Source organism: Phytophthora cinnamomi, assembly GCF_018691715.1.
Source record: "Phytophthora cinnamomi strain GKB4 chromosome Unknown Contig32, whole genome shotgun sequence".
Classification (NCBI taxonomy): domain Eukaryota; phylum Oomycota; class Peronosporomycetes; order Peronosporales; family Peronosporaceae; genus Phytophthora; species Phytophthora cinnamomi.
Window position 1 is genome coordinate 37,856 of NW_027150965.1, and position 25,267 is coordinate 63,122.

The 25,267-nt window shown below is 49.3% G+C and overlaps 2 protein-coding genes across 2 annotated transcripts; one reads left to right on the forward strand and one right to left on the reverse strand.

Annotated features, from left to right (window-relative positions):
• Positions 1 to 8,802: 8,802 nt before the first annotated feature.
• IUM83_18512 (uncharacterized protein) lies at positions 8,803 to 9,194 on the reverse strand (the record flags this gene model as incomplete). The annotated part of the gene is made up of 2 exons (XM_067943518.1): positions 8,803 to 9,000; positions 9,117 to 9,194. The coding sequence occupies 2 exons, from the start codon at positions 9,192 to 9,194 to the stop codon at positions 8,803 to 8,805; spliced, it is 276 nt and encodes a 91-aa protein (XP_067792953.1).
• Positions 9,195 to 15,174: 5,980 nt separating this feature from the next.
• On the forward strand, positions 15,175 to 15,744 carry IUM83_18513 (dihydroorotase, homodimeric type; the record flags this gene model as incomplete). The annotated part of the gene is made up of 1 exon (XM_067943519.1): positions 15,175 to 15,744. The coding sequence occupies one exon, from the start codon at positions 15,175 to 15,177 to the stop codon at positions 15,742 to 15,744; it is 570 nt and encodes a 189-aa protein (XP_067792952.1).
• Positions 15,745 to 25,267: the final 9,523 nt, after the last annotated feature.

The window sequence follows — 25,267 nt, forward strand, 5'->3', positions numbered from 1 at the left end:
CCATAACAACGTCGAACTTATCGTCCAGGTCCAGGACGATAAAGTGTTCGACAAACACTCGTTGTTTGTACGAGAAGCGCACGTTCACGACGCGCTTCTCGGTCGTCACGACGGCACCTGTTGCCAGTCGTACCTCCAGAAGACTTCGAGGTACTTTTACCTCCTCGAAGTCAAGTCTCGGCAGGCTCCGTAGTCGAAGAAAGTTGTTCGACGCGCCTGAATCTACCAATGTTCGAAGAGAGTTACTCGCTCTCTTCGAGTAAACCTTCAAGATGACTAGGTTGGGCCTGTCATCTTGTTTCTTGCAGCGAGAGGTGGGGCTGCAGTCCTCCGTGTCGCGTGCCCGATATCGGCACGCGTGACTGCATTACCAGCAGGGCACCCCGCGCCTACTGGATGTTCACGTTTTTTGTTTGTTCGCGGCGATGCCTAGCATCGCCACGACGGCCGCCTCCAGGGGGCATGGGAGCTGTGCACTCCCGTGCAAAGTGACCGATCCTTACGCAACGGAAGCATCGCACATTACTTCCGTGCTGTTGGTGGCCAGCAGGCGTTGCATTCGAGAGGTCCATTGGTTCCGGACATCCCGTGCTCACTAACGGGCGCGGTTGCGACCTCGGCACGTTCGCGTGGAGTTTAGCCTGCCGCAGCCTAAACTCTTCTTGCATGACAAGGGTGATTGCAGCTTCGAGAGTACTCGGGTACTCTCGGAAGAGATAGGTCTTCACGGGCCCACCTCTAAGTCCCTTCATGAACGTGACGACCTTGGTCGCCTCGTCAATTGGGTTAGTCACGATATTTGAGACCAAGTATCGTGCGCGCGGCGCGTAAGCATGGACGTCATGCTTACCCTGCTGAAGGTCGAGGAACTCCGCCCTCGACCGGAACTCGTTTTGCGGGGGCTCAAACGCTTTTCTGAGGTCCTCTTTGAATACTTCGTACGTGCCGAAGCACGTAGGATCGGAGAGTCGGCGTCCATACGCCCAACTCCTTGCGCGTCCGCCAAGGCAGGACATGGCGAACGCGACCTTCGACAGCGGGTCGACGATGCGTCGAGCCGCTATGGCTGTGTCGAGTTCGACAAGCCATCGGAGGAGAGGCTCGCCCTCTCTTCCTACATAATTGCTCACGCTCAATTTTAATGATTGAGCACGCGGTGGCGTCCCCGACAACGCCGTCGCTGCGGAAGCAGCATCGCACTGCTCCTTCATGATGAACCCCAGAGCAACACCATGTTGCTCTGTCGGCGATAGCGTACGCATCATTGTAGCTATCGCCGCCCCCCCAATGACTGTTGACAGTCGTTGAAAGGCCTCCCACTCTGGGTCGGACAGGTGGGGGCAGTCCGCGCGTGCAACATGCGTTGCAGGCGTGTTGGAGCTCTCCATGGGCACCTCCGTGCTCATGTGGTTCTCGGCTCCGCGTTCGTACACCTTGTACGAACGTCAAGCAGTCGGTCGTCGGACGGACTACAAAGTGCTACGAGGTGTTGTGGGTCTAACTTGACTCACTACTTTAGCTTACACGTTGCGCTACGTGTAAGAAGAAGCGTAAGTACGTCGTAATTACTTGAGTTAATTATATTTGAATACACAAATATAATTTAAATCAGATAAGACTCCAAGTAGCTAGTTTAAGGTAAAATGAGAACTGTATTGTTTGTAAATTGATCTTCCTCCTAAATCTGCTAAAACTGTTTATTATCTATGAAAGGGTTGACGGCGGCTGGCTGTCAGAGCCCCGCTAATATGCACGTCTCTAATTGGTAGAAAGATGCTGCTTTCTACCAATAGGATCTTTGGGTAGGTGTGGACCACTCATTGTGGTGGCCCACTTCAATGTATCCATTGGTGTGACTTACACCAATGTGAGGAAGTATCTAAAACCCTTAACAGATATTTATCTGTTAAACCATAAGTGACAAATGTCAAGCACAAGTGACAGTTGTCACTTGTGACCGTTGTCATGCACATGTGACTGTTGTCGCTTGTGTGTGTAACCCCGTTACAGGTCATCACCGAGCTCCCATTCCCAAAGACGAAGAAAAGAGTGCAGGCGTTCCTGGGGGCGTTGAACTACTACGCCCGGTTCGACTAGGTATGGGGCTGTGCTGTATCAACTTAAAGACGCCGACTTCGAGCCGGGGGGGGGGGGGGGACCTATCCGCAGCCAAGGCAGCGTTCGCCGAGTTGAAAAGGGAGGTAGCACACGCCCCAATACTGCGGCATTTCGACTCGGCGGAAGACGTACATGTTATGCTGCTCGTGAACGACTGGGCGTTGAGAAACACACTGATGCAGATGCACGATGGTAAACTACACCCAGTCCGGTTCTGCGACCGGGTGCTCAAGGACAACGAACTCGGCAACCACTCCGCCGAGAAGGAAGTACTGGCCCTCCTCCAACTCATCAAAGTGTGCCACACACTCCTCACTAGGAAGACGATCAATGTTTACACGCGCTTCCCGACGCTCTAATGGGTTTTTAACTCGAAGTTTCTCTATGGCCGCGCGGTCAGCTTTGTGGTGCTCCTGTCGCCGTATCACCTCAAGGTCAAGCGAGTTCGAGAACAAGACGCAGATTTCGCTCAGTTGCTGCTGGCGTCGATAACCCCGGCAGTAGGACCCGACGAACTCCTCGCAAACGTGGTCCCACCGTCTATGAACACGGCGGCCATCCGGATGGACCCAGAACTCCTCTATGCTCGTGTTCCAACAGCCTTCAAGGTGCACGTACTGTCATTTGACGGCTCGACGAAGACCGAGAAGTACGGTGGCTACGGCAGCTGCTCGTGGATCATATTGCGGTTGCTTGAATGGCACATTGAGATCGCTGCGGGTGCGCTGAGAGCCTTGAGCTTTGGAATCATGCGCTGCAGTTGCAGCGCGCGGAGAACTGAGAGCCCCAGCGGAAGCGAGTGGGGTATCACTCTCAGTTCGCGAACGCTTCAAACTCGAAGCGTCCGATTCGCCCCCTTCACGCGGGCGAATGTTCTTAGCGTGGGGGTCGAGCGATTCGCTCGACACGGAGTCTTTGCGCTTTGAGGACGAGCCCTTCTCGTCCTCCATGTCTTCATCGTCGTCGTCGAAGTCGACGACGTCGCCATACTTCGCCTTCTGGCGCTCTGAGTAGTCATCGATGGAGAGCTGACTCTCCACCACCTTCGGGTTCTTCTTCTGGGGCGCGCTCATCGTTGAATGAGCGCGGGTTTCTTCTCCAAACGCGGAGAATTGACGAATGGTCAATTCAGAAGATTGACGAGCGGAGACCCCGCGCGTCTAACCTTAAGGGGGGGGGGATGGTGTAACGGGGTTACACGTACAAGTGGCTTCAAGCCACTTGTGAATTTAACAGATAGAATATCTGTTAAAAGTTTTAGATACTTCCTCATCTTGGTGTAAGTCACACCAATGGATACATTGAAGTGGGCCACCACAATGAGTGGTCCACACCTACCCAAAGATCCTATTGGTAGAAAGCAGCATCTTTCTACCAATTAGAGACGTGCATATTAGCGGGGCTCTGACAGCCAGCCGCCGTCAACCCTTTCATAGATAATAAACAGTTTTAGCAGATTTAGGAGGAAGATCAATTTACAAACAATACAGTTCTCATTTTACCTGACCTAAGTCACTTGGAGTCTTATCTGATTTAAATTATATTTGTGTATTCAAATATAATTAACTCAAGTAATTACGACGTACTTACGCTTCTTCTTACACGTAGCGCAACGTGTAAGCTAAAGTAGTGAGTCAAGTTAGACCCACTACTGTAATCATGATACTCGGTCTGAACTGCAGTCGATGGAGGTGATGGAGGCAGAACTATAGTTGCAGAGCACTTCCGCACTGTAGTCGATGGAAGTGAACCGTGCCGTCGATGGAGGCAGGGCCTCTGTGATTGGTCCATTATAGGTTGTGTCCTGTGTTCTGATTGAACAAATGTAAGAAAATGTCCTGGGTAGCACAAGAGCACCAATTGCGGGTCAGCAACACCTCGTTTTTATAAGCTGAAAATTGGGGGAAATAGGTTTTCGCAGGTGGCGAATTCAACTGTACCACTCCCGTGTGACATAGAAAGGGCATATCACCTAATAATAACCGATAGCAATGCTGCAGCAAATATAGCTACTCGGAAGCTGGAAATTCGGGAGGGTACGTTTTGAACCACGCCGAACTTGACTATAGTGTCCAGCCATATGGATTAACATCAATATTCAGTCAATCAGCGATTTGCATTCGCGTTTGACGGCATACAAACCATATTGACGCAGACATTTGGCTGGTGCTAACAGGCAGCTATATAGTGACTTTTTACAAACTTCTACCCCGCAAAATCATAGGGTTCTAGCTAATGTGAGCTCGTAACGATCCCATACTACATTCAAGTAAAGATAAGCGGAAAAGCGCACGATAAAAAGGCTGCGCTGCGAGCTTAAACAAGCGGAATAAATGCGCCCTTTCAGCGACTCACACGTGATAGTGCATCGTTCCCTGTCAAACGTGTCGTCCAAAACAGATGGTATACTGTGTTGGGATGTCTGAGTATGTCTTAGCATCGGTCAGGCTGCTTGGGTGGTCTCTCACGAGCCGCGTGTTGATGCTATGTGTAAGCGATGTTTGCATAGACGGGGCGACATGGTTTCGAGGGTGGGGGTCGTATTGCGTATCCCCACGGATACTACGCGAGGTGTAGATGTTTTTTGCGCCATCACTTGCCCTCTATCTCCAAATAGTGACCTCAAGACGCCTCCCCAAAGTTGGCACTGCGGAACGTGGAGGTCGGCCCCATGCTGTAATCATGATACGCGGTCTGAACTGAAGTCGACATGGCGCTTCCCGAAAGTTGACACTGCGGAACATGGAGGTCGGCCCCATGTTGATGAGGGTGTGGTTTTGGATAAAGTGGGTGGGGAGGATGGGAGTTGTGGGCGGTAGGTTGTGGTGGAATATGGTAGATAAAAATAGGAGGGGAGGTGTGTAGAAAGTGTGATGTAGAATGGTTAGGAAGGGAGTGTTGTTATGGAATGTTGATGAGGGTGTGGTTTTGGATAAAGTTGGTGTGGAGAATGGATGTTGGTAAGGGTGGAACAGGTTGGTAGGTTGATAGGTTGTGATTGGAAGTGGGTGGAAAGTGGTTGATGTTGGGGAGGAAGTGCGGGGGTGAATGGTGTGGAAGGTAGTGTTGTTGTGGAGGTGTTTGTGAATGTATGGTTTTGGATAAAGTTGGTGTGGAGAATGGATGTTGGTAAGGGTGGAAAAGGTTGGTAGGTTGGTAAGTTGTGATTGGAAGTGGGTGGAGAGTGGTTGATGTTGGGCGTCCACCCAGGAGAACTCCAGCGGCAGTCTCGGGTTCAGCTCCATCGTCTCCGTCGAATCTGGCGTTCCAGGCCTCGGCGCAGTAGCGTCAGCGCGTGGCGTCGGCGTGGTGGTGGAGGGCGAGAGTCGTCCGGGCGGTTGGCAGGGGCAGCAGGGCGGCGGTCCATCTTGCACTCTTTCTTGACTTGACCACAGCTGCTACTCGATCTCCCATCGAGTTAATTCCATGCTTCCAAATGCGCTCGACCACTTGGCGGCCCACGTGGAAATACATTACAACCCGGACGATCTCCCCACGCGTAAGCACGCCTCCTGCGTTGCGAAGCAGTAGGGTTTCCCAGACGGCCTGGCGTTCACTACCCGTATCCGTAATCTCCCCCAGCCGCCAACTTTCGAATTGAATCCAGAAGGGGGCCAGTGTGCGGTGGCCAGTGAGTGGGGGAAAGCGCGGGAGATTCAGAATTCAAAGCCGATCGGTTTAGAATGGGAATTATGTTGAGTAGGCTGAAATATGATTGGAAACGGGTATCTATTTCCGAACGGAGGTAGTATAACTAAAGTAGTTTTGCTTCATCATTGCACATGAGTTACATGCGTCATTGGTACGGAGACATCACGGCTTGTAGTAGAACTTGTGTCAGGATGTCTCGATTCCATCCAAGTTCTTCCCTCCGGGCTGATCTAGTAACGCAATATCACACTCATGTTAGCCATTTCGTTTTACAACACCAACATATAAATCCACCAACCAGCGAATTGCTACCACGGACATCTTACCCAAGCGAGGGCGTTCGTCAAAGCCGTAGACAACTACTACCACCAGCCGTCACACCAGCAGTGCAGTTGCCAACACGATTGTAACTTGGGTTGCCGCCAGCCGTAACACCAGCAGCACCCGACGTCCACCGCTTCGGCCTGATAACACCGCGAACTTGTGCCGAGCATTCTTGGACAACGGCGTGACAGCAAATTCCGTGTTCGTTGCGATGCGCTCTTTCACGTGTCTTGTAAAATGAACGTCAAGGACAAGAGGAAAACAATTTTTGCGACAGCTAGGGATGAACTATTTTGCTCTTGTGAATTTATGTATAGATGCGGGATAGGCGACGTCGAGCGTAATTACGCTGGCGTAAAAAGGTGATGATGTCATTCAATGACGTCATACTATCCATGACATCTATTGGTGCACTATTCAAAAATCAGTCAGCTGTATAGTCGTCCCCCCTTCTAATTTAAACTTTGTAACAGCCTACAAAGATGTAGTCTACGTTGAAATGGGTACTAGTAAGTACCCAAAAATGGCATAGACGATACGGATTCCCAATTTAACTAGAGAAGGGTTGTCAACCATACAATCACCAGTATTTTGTATGGTATAACAATAAAAGGCATGTACCACGTTTGATTGATGGTGGAGATACTCGTAGCTATTGGTATGCGTGAGATCCTCCTTGCTTGTCAGTTTGCAAGCTACCTCTGTTCGTCTTCTACGAAATAGCGGTTGCCCCGACTTATCCTCAATTTGACCACACCAGTCTGTTTGGCCATAATTCGTCAGAGAAGCGTGCAACCCGTTTCTTATCCTGTCAAGTCGTAGATGTGAAACATGCATCCGTCAACGAAAGAAGAACTGGTATATAATATAGCTGGCTTGTACCATAAATCACGTTTGAATGAAGTACAATGGGGAGACTCGAATGATATTGAACCATAGCGGTTGGTAGGCGCTGTAGCGCGAGCTCGACCTTTTCCTCGAGGAGTACTACGTAATGCTACTTCGTATATTCTCGTCGCGGGTACGCCGAACATGAATAACTACATACCGTACGCACAGTACCTATTCCAATTCTGTCACATCTACCTGTCAGAAGAACCAGTGCGATCATTACCGATAGATACCAACTCGACGGCGTCGTGCGCGTGCACGATAGAGCCGTGCTGGTCCAAGACCGAGTTGCAAGTGGTTCCACGGCGCTACTCGCCCAGCGCAAGGTGACAGTTGTCCAAACCTTCGTGACATTTGGCCTTTTGAGGCTTCGAGTAGGAGAAACGGGCGTCGCGTTGGCTTCGTCGTGTGGAGTGGCTTGGCAAAAAAAGGGGGGGTATTGGGGGGGTTCCCACCGGCAAATTTTTAGTAGGCTACTCAAGATTGGCGACTCAATAAATCCAGCGAAATCATGAGTTGTGTTTCCACCGGCATATTTTGAGAAGGCGCGGCCTTTCGTCCATTCCTAAGAGCTGCTTGACGATGAAAGAGCTGGCTAGCGGAACTCTAGTAGTTCTGCATAGGTTTCTGTCTCGAGGCTACGCATCACCTAGCGGCGGCGAGGACAGTGACGACACTGATGAAGCAGTGCAGTACTTGCTCAGTGGCAATGCCTGTACTAGTGGATTGTTTGTCAGGGCCGACCAATGCAATGACGAAGAAAAGTGGTGGGTGAAGCCGCGTAGCGGGAATGGATCCGTGAGCTGGTTGCCTCCCAGTCACTGTTCGATGATGAACGCTTTCATGGCAGCTTTAGGATGCGACTTACGTTTGAAAAGCTCTTTGCCATGGTGGAAAATCGTATTACGCGGGAAAATACGAACTACCGTGAAGCTGTTCCGGCAAGAAAAGTGCTGCTCGCGTTTCTCTATTATAGTGCTCACGGCGTGACGCTACGGGTGCTGCATGAGAAGTTTGGAATCGGTCTATCGACGTGTAGCGAGATACTTCGACGCGTAGCCGACGCTGTTTGTGCACTTGGATTGATATGCTTGCCGTCTGAAACCGAGCTTGTTGAAATTGCACTGCGAAATGAACAACGTTCTGGAATTCCGCAAGCTACTCTCAGTATTGACGGGTCTCACATTCCCATTCTTCGTCCGCGTAAATGCGGGCAGAAATACTACAATCGCAAGGGGTTTTACAGTACAGTTCTTCATGCTGCCGTCGATGATCGACGTAAGTTTCGTGATGTAGTTATCGGATGGCCTGGATCAGTAGGTGACAATCGCATTTTCACTACCAGCTACTTGGGGCGGAATTATGAAACCTGGCTAGGAGGAATACGAACCAGACAAATTGCTACTTCTGCTACCACTACTGCAGAATTGCCAATGTTTTTACTCGGTGATTGCGCGTATTCCAATCGGCGCAATTTTGTCACGACTTATGAAATGACGCAAGTAGCACAAGACACAAGCATTAAGACCCTGAATCGTGCATTATCTAGAATTCGCTACAAAGTGGAGCAAGCATTCGGAATCCTAAAGGGCCGTTTTCGCATTCTTCTTCGTGCAAATCCGACCGCTGTTACTGACTTCGAGTTCATTCCAACGCTTGTCTACGATCTTTGTTCGCTCCACAACTTCCTCATTGATGAAAACGATATTTACTACAACCGCCGCTATGTTCAGCGAGAGAGAGCTGCAAATCCACCGCAATCCAGCCGAAGCCTTCCAGAAAGTCCAGCCACGAAAACTCGCGATACATTGCTGCTGTTCAGTAAGAACAAAACCCGTGCTTGTCGCGCCTCCCAAATAACTCGCGCAGAAGCTCCCTCTCGCGCTCCCTCTCGCGCTCCCTCTCGCGCTCCTGGTGTTCGCGGCTCTCCTGCTTTTCCTTGACACGTTGTCGTAGAGCGGCACGACGATCGGCTCGAATTTCCTCGAGCTTGTTTACCATAGCATCCGTCTGTAGCTGAACCAAATTCATGAGGAAACGTTGATCATTACTTGGCTCCGAAATCTGCTTTCGTTTTTTTTTGCCTTGAATGGAGTTGTTCTGCTGTGTGTTTTCTTGGTCTTCGGACGCACCATCAGAACCTGGCGACGAAGGGATGTTGTCAACGAGTAGGCCTTCGTCTCCACCACTGCACGAAGATTGCGCTGCATCCGTGTTTTGGTTGTTGTCAGCGAAGTCCGCAAAATATGTCTGACGAGGAGCACTACTATCCTCTCTCTCAAAGATAGGCGTAGAGGAAACTAAAGCGGAAGGCTCGACAGAGTCATCACCGCCTAAGATGTTCTTCAAAGCATTGAATACGGCTATATCCATGTCGGCATTGCGAGCGTCCGTCTTGTTAGCAGCCTTGATGGTTTTCTTTTGCTCACGTGACAGTTCAAACCAACAAGGCTGGCCGGTTGATCCGACCACACGGTTGTTGTTAAATGCGACTATGAACTTGTACGCAACAGGCAAGTTGTTCTTCTTGTCGATGACTGCTTTCTCACTGCGAGACGTGGTGCCACCACACAGCGTCTTGAATTGCTCGAATACTCGCGTGTTAAGAAGGGCCGTCGACTCCCCCTTCTCTGCTGGGGTATCCAGCTCAATTCGCCATGCCTCGATGAGCTTCAGGATCTCCGTTGTAGTCCAGTTAGGCCCTCGAGTACGAGATTCACCCTGCTGCTTCTGATGCTTCTTCTTCGCCATGAGACCTTCTCCTCCGCCCCCTACTCAATATTTTTTGAAGTAGCAGAAATCCTACTGCAAAAATCCGCACCTTCTGACGGGTTATTGAGTAGGAAAGTAATGAATCAGGTTAGGTTCTCAAAAACGCCTACTCAAGAGTTACCGGTGGGAACCCCCCCATTGATAACTAATTGGCAACAACAGGATACAAATGGAAGTTGGGTTATTGGAAAAATGAATGTGTTTGGTTAATTTGGTAGAGTTAGGGTCTCGAGTGAAGTGGTGGAGGTGTTGAGACGCCTATGGGTTTTGGACTGGGCCTGACCAACTTCGGCATCATGAAGGGCCTGGAGCGCCTTTGCTGCGCTTGGTGTCGGGTTGTCAAATTGAATTTTGTGATGCGCTACGACAAATCAAGCTACATGGTATCCTGCTTTGCAGTTGACACAGCCAAAGCTTGACTTGGAATTTTTTATTCCTTGCAGACTGTACAGACGACATACCAACTTGACGCTTGAGTTTCAACTATTGGGAGTAAGCACGTGAACTACATTGCCAACACCACTGACACTTGGAAGAGGCTCTGCACGAGGTCTTTTTGATAGTGCTTCTTTGCGTTTCGTAATACTACGCAGAGATGAAGTCAGCGATTCACATACCCGCCGTTTGAATTCTCGTAGCGTCTTAGGTGGTTCTCTTTCGATTCAATATGTTTCATCAATGCGAATGCATTAATGACTCCGAGATCCAGCACCCAAGTTAATAAGCTCATTGATACCCTCATCTCTTTCCTGCGCGTGGGATTGGTTGAGCGCAGTTGATCCACACGATCGGCGCCATTCATGGCGATATCGTTAGCGGCTATCACGGTAGGGGCCATGATACTCTTACAGTGCATCATCTCATTCCCAGTCCATCGCTGGATGGGGTATAATCCGTGGCAACAAGTTATCGCGTCTCTGGTATTCCCGCTGAGCACCCGGGCACTCGGAGTTTGTGCCAAGTCGTTCGTGTGAAAAATGACGATTTTTTATCGAGAAAAATAGTGAATCCGGCTCGGTCCGAGAATTGAATTGCTGGAGAATACGCGGTACGAAGATGTTTCGGTAATTGTTTTGAGCGCGTAAATGCGCTTCCTTCGCTTTCTTGGAGTCGTCGAAACTGTCGACGGCAGCAACAAGTTCCCACGACCCCCGCGGCATCTGACCTACCCGTTCGATAGAATCTGTCACAGCACCCATATTTAGATGGCCGACCCAATCTCTTCGTGATGTCCCTAGCATGCGAACAGATCCATCGGTCATACTCAGTCGTGCTTTGGCTAGTTTGTGACGCGTGTAGAAGTTATCGCTAACCACAAGACGCCTGTCAGTGCGATGCGACTTCGCTTGATGGGCAATCATAGCCAACCATAACGCCGTTGCAGATTCAGGCTCAATTTGCACATCATTCCGTTCGAGCGTGGATCGAGAGGGCTCTCTCAAGCTAGGAAAAATCTGAGTATATCTTTGTAACGCTGTAGTAGGCATTGTGTTGCCTGTGCCATTATCCCACAGTGAATGAACATACAACGATCGCCATCCCACAATCGCGTAGAAACGGATTGCGAATTTGTCAGGCTTTAACGGCATAAAGGATTTTGCCATTGTCCGAGCCTTGGTGCATACGCCGATTTCATCTAGGATACTTACACCAATCGGAACAGCAATAGATGCAAATTTTCGCTGAAAGTGTTCCAGCAATAGGCGGCTGTGACGAAGAGGATCCCGCCTGGCCAAATTCTCCATTGCTGGGCCACGTAAAACGTCCAGGATATGTTCAAAGGTGTTACCCGTAGTTGCCAAAGGCGTCAAAAACTGAACGCGTGTCACTTTCAGGGTTCTGTATTGCGTTGGGCGTTGTTCCAAGATCATCAGATTGTCTGTGACGCGATCTAGCCGTAATATCACCACTTCCAGCTTCCATAGTGAGGGACCGAGCAGCGGAGGCAGGAGTGGCAGCCATCACGGCCGCCTCAGTATCTGAGACATCCGCTGTATTCGAGATATCATCAGCGCTATCATAAGGCGGATGAACCTTTAAAGATCCTCTAATAGCCTGGAAGCGACCCCTGCTCATTGTAGATTTAAAGTCCGGGTGCCCTTGAAAAATCTTGTTTGACCACAGCTCTTTGATATCCGTGATTGGAACGATACTCATAGCCATTTCAAGTCCAATATAAGCATCTATCTCAGCTACCGTAATCGCCATCTCTCCTTTGTCACGAGAACGTCGTTTGTCCACTTCCGCCATGCCGTTTTCAGTTTGTCCGTCACAAAAAGACCGAATAATCCAAGTTCAGAGTGCTTGTTGTATGCCTTTTGAGTCACATCCGCCTTCTGTAGGTGGAAACCACTTTCCTGTCTTAGGCTGGTGATATAATGTCGCGCAGCTTCGGTTGGAGACTGCTCTCCAAGATCGCCCTCCACATCATGAACTTCCCATTCCGAAGGCTCCCAATCACCTAGTACTCTCGAAAGCTCCATTTGCAGAATGAGCTGACATTGTCTTTCATCTGTGCCTCTATCAGACTTACGTGCACTGTGGTCCAATCATTCTCATATGCAGTGCCAGCTCTAACAGATGTCAAGACAAGTACCAAATGTCAGATGAACAGTGCCATCAGGAAAGATGACAAATGGTATCTGGAAAGGTGACAAATGTCACTTCGAAAGATGGCAAATCTCATACAATTTTTGCCAACTGATATATGGCAAGACGGCATTCGCCGAAGTTTGCACTACCAAGAGTTCGTTTTATGCACCCGCTGCAGTCTTTGTTCAGCATGCGTTTTCAACTTATTTCACAGATACTACAGATACATCTAGAAGTTAGGCACTCATTGAAAAGCAGATTGCGCGAGCGAGACCACAAGAGGATCCTACGTTGCTTGCTGAGCACTAAGAAACTCTAACCCAACTTCCTATGCTTTCGTTGTGGCTTCTTTCACAGTGGTAGTCGGTACGGCAACCGAGTGACCACTTATCTTCGAGAATGGAAGCGAACTCATGCTTTGAATAGTTTTACGACCTGTAGTTACGCCTTCTGCTCGCTCACACGTTTTGACTGTAAAATGTACGGTCGGCAGTTCTCCCTCAGTTTCTTGCTATTCGTAAAAAAGGATCGATGGAGGAAGAGCACAAAGAAGGAATCGAGTCCCCAGAGAAAACTGAGAGCCGGAAGAGTGAGCATGATTTAGCTGAATCACAGCCGCAGACTTATATTTCGTCTCCAGAACCGCAAACCCGCCCACCGTTGCCAAGTCGAGTTGATTTGACTCTGGTAAGTACAAGCCAGCCACAGCAAACACCCGGCACTAATGTCTCCCAGACACAGCCTTACATCGAACTGCAAGAACGTTTACCGTGCTTTGAACCAGTGCTCGCAACAGAGCTACATCAATCCGAACGCATACCATCACCAGGTGTTAGCGCGTTTCCCATTATGTCATGGCACGTAGGTCTGGATTGCAGTGATTCGGCCTCCCGGGTCGAGAGTTTACAGCACCGGTTAGTTCATACGCACTATCCACGGCTGGTAGACTTTCATCCTTGGCTTATCGGCTACAAACCTGCTGGCGATGGAGAAGCTTTGTTCGATTGATCGAAATTGGGAAATGTCCCGGTCCCATACGGCAAGTGTCGACACGCTTATTTCGTCGAGCTCTTTTTTCAATAACGCTATTACGAGTCTAAAAAAACGCGTTCCTACGACCCAAGCAAGCGCTCAAGTCCAGAGGCACTTGCGGAATCGTGGAGTAGTTTCGTGAAGTCAATGTGCCAGTCCCCACAGCAATGGTTAGATAAGTTTCGCAAACTTGAGCACGATTTTATTTGCTACAACATAGAAGGAGCAAAGATGGAGATACACAGAAGATCTATTGACGAAGGCGTCCGCTGTTGCTTGCGGCGAGGTTATAATTGCCCCATGTGCTATGTGGACTCCGCCAGGGCGTCTCGCCCAACCCGTCTTGGCAAGAATGGCCGCGTCTCATCGGAATTGTTTGCTATGATTAAATCATTTGAGCGACTTTGGCGTGACCATGTGAATCAAGCGCGGGATAAGGCGATGCTTGAACGTTTGGCGAACGAAACGGATGAAAGTTACCTTGCTCAAATGGACCAAGCATGGATTGAGCAGAAAATCCGGGATACCGACTCGGAAATGTTTAAAGTGTACAGGATGAATCTTCAACTACGACACCAAGTGGAGGAAACGAAAAGTCGTGAACACGAGACTCATGACATCGTTGCTGAAATGAAAGAAGAATTAGCCGGGATGCAAGAAACGCTCGACGCAGCTGGAATAAGCCGCCGTCGAATACTAGAATAGTTGGGACTTTTGCAGCAACTAAACGTCAAAGGTGTAAGCATATCCACCTACATACCGTACCATCGTTCACGTCTACAAAATCCTCATGTTATATCTTTCCATTCTGGGGGATATACTCTACTTGTGATCTTGCTCTTCAACCTACCAGAAAACGTCGACGTTCCTGGTGTTATTCCAACCAACCATCACGGCTACTGCAGCCTTCCATCAAAACAATCCATTCTCCACCATGCCGATGCGAACAGATTTCCAGCTGGATTACCAGCCTCACGAACTTAAATGAGAATAACGCCGTGCAATGATGTAGTGGTTTAGCCGCACGCGCTTTTATCGAACACAGCATTCGCGTTAAGAAACCCGAATACATAATTCTAAGTACCGACATCTAATGCAACTAATTCTGCCCACTTATTCGCAAATGAACAACTTCAATTTCATCCCATACCCTCACATTCATTCTCACTGACTATACCCCTTCCAGCTCCACCATCGTCGTGAGCAACAGTAGCAATGTGCAACCATAGCGAAGTCGTATTAAGTAATTTGGTGTTCGTTGTCGATCTCTGTACTGCACTTGACGCTGTGAAATCCCTAAACCAAGCTGCACTCCGACATTTCCAAGATCCTTTTCTCGAACCCCCGCTGCTAGAGCGACAACTCGGCGGTGTTTTTGTATTAGCATTGAGGTGCAGCATCAGAGTTTGAAACGTATCCCACGAGCAAATTTCATTTTGTATAGCTCTAGCCTGCTCTGCAACCATAGCATCGCCTCTAGTTTTTTAATAACACGACAGGTTCACAACATCACGAGAGAAAAAAATGGTCTCCCAGCCAAGGTGCAGCAACTTTGTTTAATGTCTATAGGCTACGTTTTATCATGTTGCTGCTAAGAAACAGCAATATGTAGCGGCAACTCTTTTACTGTTTATAGCCTACACAGCAATGACCAAATTTTGGTGGGACCTTAATTTGTGCTACACATACACACTAATGACTATTTTTGGTACCTCGAGCTCCGTAACCTCGAGCTCCATAGATTTTCCCCGGAATTGGTGGTATTCACCACCCTGATACGATCTGCACCACCACCTGCTCGAGGGCAACGTGACGCTGGTGCTCTCTGAGTCCCACGCGACGTCCCAGTTCGCGCGCTGCATCGTCATGCCCAACCTGGTGCCGCCCGTGACCCCCACGGAGCGGGCGCTAGCGTACCACGAGCGTGTCCTGGTGCATGTGCCCGAAGAGCGCCACGACCCCAGCGGCGCCAAGGGCTTCGAGTCGCTCGTGACGATCTACATGACGGACGGTGGCGATCGATATGACGGACGGTACCACCGCCGACAAGATCCACCGCGCTGCCGCCACGACCAAGATCTTTACCGTCAAGCTCTACCCTGGCACACAATTCACAACACGCACTTGCAATGTGTTAGCAGCGGCAAGGAACACGCACAGGCAGACGTACTGACTGACTTCTTGATGCTCTGGTACTGCAGCTGGAGCGACGACCAACACGTGACCAAGATCGACAACTTGTACCTGGCACTCGAGACCATGAGCGAGGCCGGCATGCCGCAGCTGGTGCACGCGCGGCCACCTTCGTGGAGCAGTCGATCAAGCCGCTGGTGGCCAAGTTCCCGCACTTCAAGGTGGTCATAGAGCACATCACGACCGAGGAGGTGGTCGAGCTCCTCCTTCATGCTTTCGACTCCTGCGATTGCAATGCGTCACGGAGACCATGCGCCTGGCAGCAGTACATACATTCTACCCGAATCCCTTTCTGATCACGACGCCTGCTGATTATGGGATTCTCGCTGGATGTATTTGAGGAGTAGCGTCCTCATAGAAATTTGCAAAGTCGTCCTCGCACAAACCCGTCGCGTCCGCTGTCGGTGGGCGCGTTGGGTATTTCCCCTGGACTTGAGTAGTGTATCTCAGGATAGGGTAACGAGTAGCTCGAGCTTGGAGCGTGAAGTCTTCCTTACTGGGACGGTCTTGTCCTTGATCCGTCTTTTCTCCTTTCTTGCCCTTGAACACGTGCGGATATCGGTGCGTCGCGTCCTTCGTTATCGGGGCCGACGCGGTCTTGTGCGGCGTTATCGGAGCCGGCATGAGTCTTCGCCTTCAGCGACGCGTTATCAGGCGTGCTTGAGCGGTATCGTTTAACGTGTCCCTCCTGTTCGGCACGGGTCTGAGGGTGAGTGCACCGACGACCGATGGACGGGGGGGGGGGGGGGGAGCGTTATCGGGGCGGCTCTGCTTGCCGGCATTCGGAAGCCTTGGACCGAAAGGGAGAAATCCACTTGATCGGCACAAAGAAGAGTAGGGACTGAGCCTAACACATATTCTATGCTACCGACTGACTACTTGAAGATTGCTAAGCTACGGTTCCATGCCTAACCCTACTTCGATGACGCATGCACAGGTTTATGACGGTTGATCTCTGAGACGGGGTCCTCCAGACCGCGTCTCAGGGGTTCCTAGGACGGGGTCCCGCCAATATGCACGTCTCTAATTGGTAGAAATACGATGCTTTCTACTAATAGGATCTTTGAGTAGGTGTGGACCACTCATTGTGGTGGCCCACTTCAATGTATCCATTGGTGTAACTTACAACAAGGTGAGGAAGTATCTAAAACTTTTAACAGACATTTTATCTGTCAAAATCACAAGTGGCTTGTAACCACTTGTGCGTGTAGCCCCGTTACAATGGCGATCGGCCCCATGTTGTCAAGGGTGGAGAAGGTTGGTAGGTTGAGGTTGAAAGTTGGGGGGAAGTGGTTGATGTTGGAGAGGGTGAATGGTGGTGGGAAGTGTTGTTGTTGTGGGGTGTTGACGAAGGTGTGTTTTTGAATGAAGTGAATGATGGGCTGCAATCAGGATACGCGGTCTGAACTGCAGTCGATGGAGGTGATGGAGGCAAAACTACAGTTGCAGAGCACTTTTGCACTGTAGTCGATGGAGGCGAACCGTGCAGTCGATGGAGGCAGGTCCTCTGTGATTGGTCCATAATAGGCTGTGTCCTGTGTTCTGATTGAACAAATGTAAGAAAATGTCCTGAGTAGCGCAAGAGCACCAATTGCGGGTCAGCAACACCTCGTCTTTATAAGCTGAAAATTTGGGGAAATAGGTTTTCGCAGGTGGCGAATTCAACTGTACCACTCCCGTGTGACATAGAAAGGGCATATCGCCTAATAATAAACGATAGCAATTCTGCAGCAAATATAGCTACTCGGAAGCTGGAAATTCGGGAGGGTACGTTTTCAACCACGCCGAACTTGACTATAGTACCCACCCATATGGTTTAGCACCAATATTCAGTCAATCAGCGATTAGCATTCGCGTTTGACGACAGACAAACCGTATTGACGCAGACATTTGGCTGGTGCTAACAGGCAGCTATATAGTGACTTTTTACAAACTTCTACCGCCCAAAAGCATATGGACTGTAGCCAATGTGTTCTCGGAACGATCTGATACTACATTCAAGTAAAGATAAGCGGAAAAGCGCACGATAAAAAGGCTGCGCTGCGAGCTTAAGCAAGCGGAATAAATACACCCTTTCAGCGACTCACACGTGATGGTGCATCGTTCCCTGTCAAACGTGTCGCCCAAAACAGATGGTATACTGTGTTGGGATGTCTGAGTATGTCTTAGCATCGGTCAGGCGGCTTGGGTGGTCTCTCACGAGCCGCGTGTTGATGCTATGTGTATGCAATGTTTGCATAGACGGAGCGACATGGATTCGAGGGTAGGGGTCATATTGCGTACTCCAATGTATTGTACGCGATGTGTAGATGGTTTTTGCGCCATCACTTGCCCTCTATCGCCAAATAGTGACCCCAAGACGCTTCCCCAAAGTTGGCACTGCGGAACGTGGAGGTCGGCCCCATGCTGTAATCATGATACGCGGTCTGAACTGCAGTCGATGGAGGTGATGGAGGCAGAACTACAGTTGCAGAGCACTTTTGCACTGTAGTCGATGGAGGCGAACCGTGCAGTCGATGGAGGCAGGTCCTCTGTGATTGGTCCATAATAGTCTGTGTCCTGTGGTCTGATTGAACAAATGTAAGAAAATGTCCTGAGTAGCGCAAGAGCACCAATTGCGGGTCAGCAACACCTCGTCTTTATAAGCTGAAAATTTGGGGAAATAGGTTTTCGCAGGTGGCGAATTCAACTGTACCACTCCCGTGTGACATAGAAAGGGCATATCGCCTAATAATAAACGATAGCAATTCTGCAGCAAATATAGCTACTCGGAAGCTGGAAATTCGGGAGGGTACGTTTGGAACCACGCCGAACTTGACTATAGTGCCCAGCCATATGGTTTAACATCAATAGTCAACCAATCAGCGATTAGCATTCGCGTTTGACGGCATACAAACCATATTGACGTAGAAATTTGGCTGGTGCTAACAGGCAGCTATATAGTGACTTTTTACAAACTTCTACCGCCCAAAAGCATATGGACTGTAGCCAATGTGTTCTCGGAACGATCTGATACTACATTCAAGTAAAGATAAGCGGAAAAGCGCACGATAAAAAGGCTGCGCTGCGAGCTTAAGCAAGCGGAATAAATACACCCTTTCAGCGACTCACACGTGATGGTGCATCGTTCCCTGTCAAACGTGTCGCCCAAAACAGATGGTATACTGTGTTGGGATGTCTGAGTATGTCTTAGCATCGGTCAGGCGGCTTGGGTGGTCTCTCACGAGCCGCGTGTTGATGCTATGTGTATGCAATGTTTGCATAGACGGGTCGACATGGATGCGAGGGTAGGGGTCGTATTGCGTATTCCAATGTATTGTACGCGATGTGTAGATGGTGTTTGCGCCATCACTTGCCCTCTATCGCCAAATAGTGACCCCAAGACGCTTCCCCAAAGTTGGCACTGCGGAACGTGGAGGTCGGCCCCATGCTGTAATCATGATACGCGGTCTGAACTGCAGTCGATGGAGGTGATGGAGGCAAAACTACAGTTGCAGAGCACTTTTGCACTGTAGTCGATGGAGGCGAACCGTGCAGTCGATGGAGGCAGGTCCTCTGTGATTGGTCCATAATAGGCTGTGTCCTGTGTTCTGATTGAACAAATGTAAGAAAATGTCCTGAGTAGCGCAAGAGCACCAATTGCGGGTCGGCAACACCTCGTCTTTATAAGCTGAAAATTTGGGGAAATAGGTTTTCGCAGGTGGCGAATTCAACTGTACCACTCCCGTGTGACATAGAAAGGGCATATCACCTAATAATAAACGATAGCAATTCTGCAGCAAATATAGCTACTCGGAAGCTGGAAATTCGGGAGGGTACGTTTTCAACCACGCCGAACTTGACTATAGTACCCACCCATATGGTTTAGCACCAATATTCAGTCAATCAGCGATTAGCATTCGCGTTTGACGACAGACAAACCGTATTGACGCAGACATTTGGCTGGTGCTAACAGGCAGCTATATAGTGACTTTTTACAAACTTCTACCCCGCAAAATCATAGGGTTCTAGCCAATGTGAGCTCGTAACGATCCCATACTACATTCAAGTAAAGATAAGCGGAAAAGCGCACGATAAAAAGGCTGCGCTGCGAGCTTAAACAAGCGGAATAAATGCGCCCTTTCAGCGACTCACACGTGATAGTGCATCGTTCCCTGTCAAACGTGTCGTCCAAAACAGATGGTATACTGTGTTGGGATGTCTGAGTATGTCTTAGCATCGGTCAGGCGGCTTGGGTGGTCTCTCACGAGCCGCGTGTTGATGCTATGTGTATGCAATGTTTGCATAGCCAGGGCGACATGGATTCGAGGGTAGGGGTCATATTGCGTATTCCAATGTATTGTACGCGATGTGTAGATGGTTTTTGCGCCATCACTTGCCCTCTATCGCCAAATAGTGACCCCAAGACGCTTCCCCAAAGTTGGCACTGCGGAACGTGGAGGTCGGCCCCATGCTGTAATCATGATACGCGGTCTGAACTGCAGTCGATGGAGGTGATGGAGGCAAAACTACAGTTGCAGAGCACTTTTGCACTGTAGTCGATGGAGGCGAACCGTGCAGTCGATGGAGGCAGGTCCTCTGTGATTGGTCCATAATAGGCTGTGTCCTGTGTTCTGATTGAACAAATGTAAGAAAATGTCCTGAGTAGCGCAAGAGCACCAATTGCGGGTCGGCAACACCTCGTCTTTATAAGCTGAAAATTTGGGGAAATAGGTTTTCGCAGGTGGCGAATTCAACTGTACCACTCCCGTGTGACATAGAAAGGGCATATCACCTAATAATAAACGATAGCAATTCTGCAGCAAATATAGCTACTCGGAAGCTGGAAATTCGGGAGGTACGTTTTCAACCACGCCGAACTTGACTATAGTACCCACCCATATGGTTTAGCACCAATATTCAGTCAATCAGCGATTAGCATTCGCGTTTGACGACAGACAAACCGTATTGACGCAGACATTTGGCTGGTGCTAACAGGCAGCTATATAGTGACTTTTTACAAACTTCTACCCCGCAAAATCATAGGGTTCTAGCCAATGTGAGCTCGTAACGATCCCATACTACATTCAAGTAAAGATAAGCGGAAAAGCGCACGATAAAAAGGCTGCGCTGCGAGCTTAAACAAGCGGAATAAATGCGCCCTTTCAGCGACTCACACGTGATAGTGCATCGTTCCCTGTCAAACGTGTCGCCCAAAACAGATGGTATACTGTGTTGGGATGTCTGAGTATGTCTTAGCATCGGTCAGGCGGCTTGGGTGGTCTCTCACGAGCCGCGTGTTGATGCTATGTGTATGCAATGTTTGCATAGACGGAGCGACATGGATTCGAGGGTAGGGGTCGTATTGCGTATTCCAATGTATTGTACGCGATGTGTAGATGGTGTTTGCGCCATCACTTGCCCTCTATCGCCAAATAGTGACCCCAAGACGCTTCCCCAAAGTTGGCACTGCGGAACGTGGAGGTCGGACCCATGCTGTAATCATGATACGCGGTCTGAACTGCAGTCGATGGAGGTGATGGAGGCAAAACTACAGTTGCAGAGCACTTTTGCACTGTAGTCGATGGAGGCGAACCGTGCAGTCGATGGAGGCAGGTCCTCTGTGATTGGTCCATAATAGGCTGTGTCCTGTGTTCTGATTGAACAAATGTAAGAAAATGTCCTGAGTAGCGCAAGAGCACCAATTGCGGGTCGGCAACACCTCGTCTTTATAAGCTGAAAATTTGGGGAAATAGGTTTTCGCAGGTGGCGAATTCAACTGTACCACTCCCGTGTGACATAGAAAGGGCATATCACCTAATAATAAACGATAGCAATTCTGCAGCAAATATAGCTACTCGGAAGCTGGAAATTCGGGAGGGTACGTTTTGAACTACGCTGGACTTGACTATAGTACCCAGCCATATGGTTTAGCACCAATATTCAGCCAATCAGCGATTTGCATTCGCGTTTGACGACATACAAACCGTATTGATGCAGAAATTTGGCTGGTGCGAACAGGCAGCTATATAGTCACTTTTTACAAACTTCTACCTCGCAAAATCATATGGGTTGTAGCCAATGCGTTCTCGGAACGATCTCATACTACATTCAAGTAAAGATAAGCGGAAACGCACACGCTAAAAAGGCTGCGCTGCGAGCTTAAACAAGCGGAATAAATACGCCCTTTCAGCGTCTCACACGTGATGGTGCATCGTTCCCTGTCAAACTTGTCGCCCAAAACAGATGGGGTACTGTGGTGGGCTGTCTGTTCATGTCTTAGCATCGGTCAGGCGGCTTGGGTGGTCTCTCACGAGCCGCGTGTTGATGCTATGTGTATGCAATGTTTGCATAGACGGGGCGACATGGATTCGAGGGTAGGGGTCGTATTGCGTATTCCAATGTATTGTACGCGACGTGTAGATGGTTTTTGCGCCATCACTTGCCCTCTATCGCCAAATAGTGACCCCAAGACGCTTCCCCAAAGTTGGCACTGCGGAACGTGGAGGTCGGCCCCATGCTGTAATCATGATACGCGGTCTGAACTGCAGTCGATGGAGGTGATGGAGGCAAAACTACAGTTGCAGAGCACTTTTGCACTGTAGTCGATGGAGGCGAACCGTGCAGTCGATGGAGGCAGGTCCTCTGTGATTGGTCCATAATAGGCTGTGTCCTGTGTTCTGATTGAACAAATGTAAGAAAATGTCCTGAGTAGCGCAAGAGCACCAATTGCGGGTCGGCAACACCTCGTCTTTATAAGCTGAAAATTTGGGGAAATAGGTTTTCGCAGGTGGCGAATTCAACTGTACCACTCCCGTGTGACATAGAAAGGGCATATCACCTAATAATAAACGATAGCAATTCTGCAGCAAATATAGCTACTCGGAAGCTGGAAATTCGGGAGGGTACGTTTTCAACCACGCCGAACTTGACTATAGTACCCACCCATATGGTTTAGCACCAATATTCAGTCAATCAGCGATTAGCATTCGCGTTTGACGACAGACAAACCGTATTGACGCAGACATTTGGCTGGTGCTAACAGGCAGCTATATAGTGACTTTTTACAAACTTCTACCCCGCAAAATCATAGGGTTCTAGCCAATGTGAGCTCGTAACGATCCCATACTACATTCAAGTAAAGATAAGCGGAAAAGCGCACGATAAAAAGGCTGCGCTGCGAGCTTAAACAAGCGGAATAAATGCGCCCTTTCAGCGACTCACACGTGATAGTGCATCGTTCCCTGTCAAACGTGTCGTCCAAAACAGATGGTATACTGTGTTGGGATGTCTGAGTATGTCTTAGCATCGGTCAGGCGGCTTGGGTGGTCTCTCACGAGCCGCGTGTTGATGCTATGTGTATGCAATGTTTGCATAGCCAGGGCGACATGGATTCGAGGGTAGGGGTCATATTGCGTATTCCAATGTATTGTACGCGACGTGTAGATGGTGTTTGCGCCATCACTTGCCCTCTATCGCCAAATAGTGACCCCAAGACGCTTCCCCAAAGTTGGCACTGCGGAACGTGGAGGTCGGCCCCATGCTGTAATCATGATACGCGGTCTGAACTGCAGTCGATGGAGGTGATGGAGGCAAAACTACAGTTGCAGAGCACTTTTGCACTGTAGTCGATGGAGGCGAACCGTGCAGTCGATGGAGGCAGGTCCTCTGTGATTGGTCCATAATAGGCTGTGTCCTGTGTTCTGATTGAACAAATGTAAGAAAATGTCCTGAGTAGCGCAAGAGCACCAATTGCGGGTCGGCAACACCTCGTCTTTATAAGCTGAAAATTTGGGGAAATAGGTTTTCGCAGGTGGCGAATTCAACTGTACCACTCCCGTGTGACATAGAAAGGGCATATCACCTAATAATAAACGATAGCAATTCTGCAGCAAATATAGCTACTCGGAAGCTGGAAATTCGGGAGGGTACGTTTTCAACCACGCCGAACTTGACTATAGTACCCACCCATATGGTTTAGCACCAATATTCAGTCAATCAGCGATTAGCATTCGCGTTTGACGACAGACAAACCGTATTGACGCAGACATTTGGCTGGTGCTAACAGGCAGCTATATAGTGACTTTTTACAAACTTCTACCCCGCAAAATCATAGGGTTCTAGCCAATGTGAGCTCGTAACGATCCCATACTACATTCAAGTAAAGATAAGCGGAAAAGCGCACGATAAAAAGGCTGCGCTGCGAGCTTAAACAAGCGGAATAAATGCGCCCTTTCAGCGACTCACACGTGATAGTGCATCGTTCCCTGTCAAACGTGTCGTCCAAAACAGATGGTATACTGTGTTGGGATGTCTGAGTATGTCTTAGCATCGGTCAGGCGGCTTGGGTGGTCTCTCACGAGCCGCGTGTTGATGCTATGTGTATGCAATGTTTGCATAGCCAGGGCGACATGGATTCGAGGGTAGGGGTCATATTGCGTATTCCAATGTATTGTACGCGATGTGTAGATGGTGTTTGCGCCATCACTTGCCCTCTATCGCCAAATAGTGACCCCAAGACGCTTCCCCAAAGTTGGCACTGCGGAACGTGGAGGTCGGCCCCATGCTGTAATCATGATACGCGGTCTGAACTGCAGTCGATGGAGGTGATGGAGGCAAAACTACAGTTGCAGAGCACTTTTGCACTGTAGTCGATGGAGGCGAACCGTGCAGTCGATGGAGGCAGGTCCTCTGTGATTGGTCCATAATAGGCTGTGTCCTGTGTTCTGATTGAACAAATGTAAGAAAATGTCCTGAGTAGCGCAAGAGCACCAATTGCGGGTCGGCAACACCTCGTCTTTATAAGCTGAAAATTTGGGAAATAGGTTTTCGCAGGTGGCGAATTCAACTGTACCACCCCGTGTGACATAGAAAGGGCATATCACCTAATAATAAACGATAGCAATTCTGCAGCAAATATAGCTACTCGGAAGCTGGAAATTCGGGAGGGTACGTTTTCAACCACGCCGAACTTGACTATAGTACCCACCCATATGGTTTAGCACCAATATTCAGTCAATCAGCGATTAGCATTCGCGTTTGACGACAGACAAACCGTATTGACGCAGACATTTGGCTGGTGCTAACAGGCAGCTATATAGTGACTTTTTTACAAACTTCTACCCCGCAAAATCATAGGGTTCTAGCCAATGTGAGCTCGGAACGATCCCATACTACATTCAAGTAAAGATAAGCGGAAAAGCGCACGATAAAAAAGGCTGCGCTGCGAGCTTAAACAAGCGGAATAAATGCGCCCTTTCAGCGACTCACACGTGATAGTGCATCGTTCCCTGTCAAACGTGTCGTCCAAAACAGATGGTATACTGTGTTGGGATGTCTGAGTATGTCTTAGCATCGGTCAGGCGGCTTGGTGGTCTCTCACGAGCGTGTGTTGATGCTATGTACTAATCTTTGCACGATAACAGGGCGGTGAACAATTCGAGGGTAGGGTCATATTGCACGTATTCAATGTATTGTACGACGACGTGTAGATGATGTTTTTGCGCCATCACTTGCCCTCTATCGCCAAATAGTGACCCCAAGACGCTTCCCAAAGTTGGCACTGCGGAACGTGGAGATTCGGCCCCATTGCTGTAATCATGATACGCGGTCTGAACTGCAGTCGATGGAGGTGATGGAGGCAAACTACAGTGCTAGAGCACTTTGCACTGTAGTCGATAAGGCGAACCGTGCAGTCGATGGAGGCAGGTCCTCT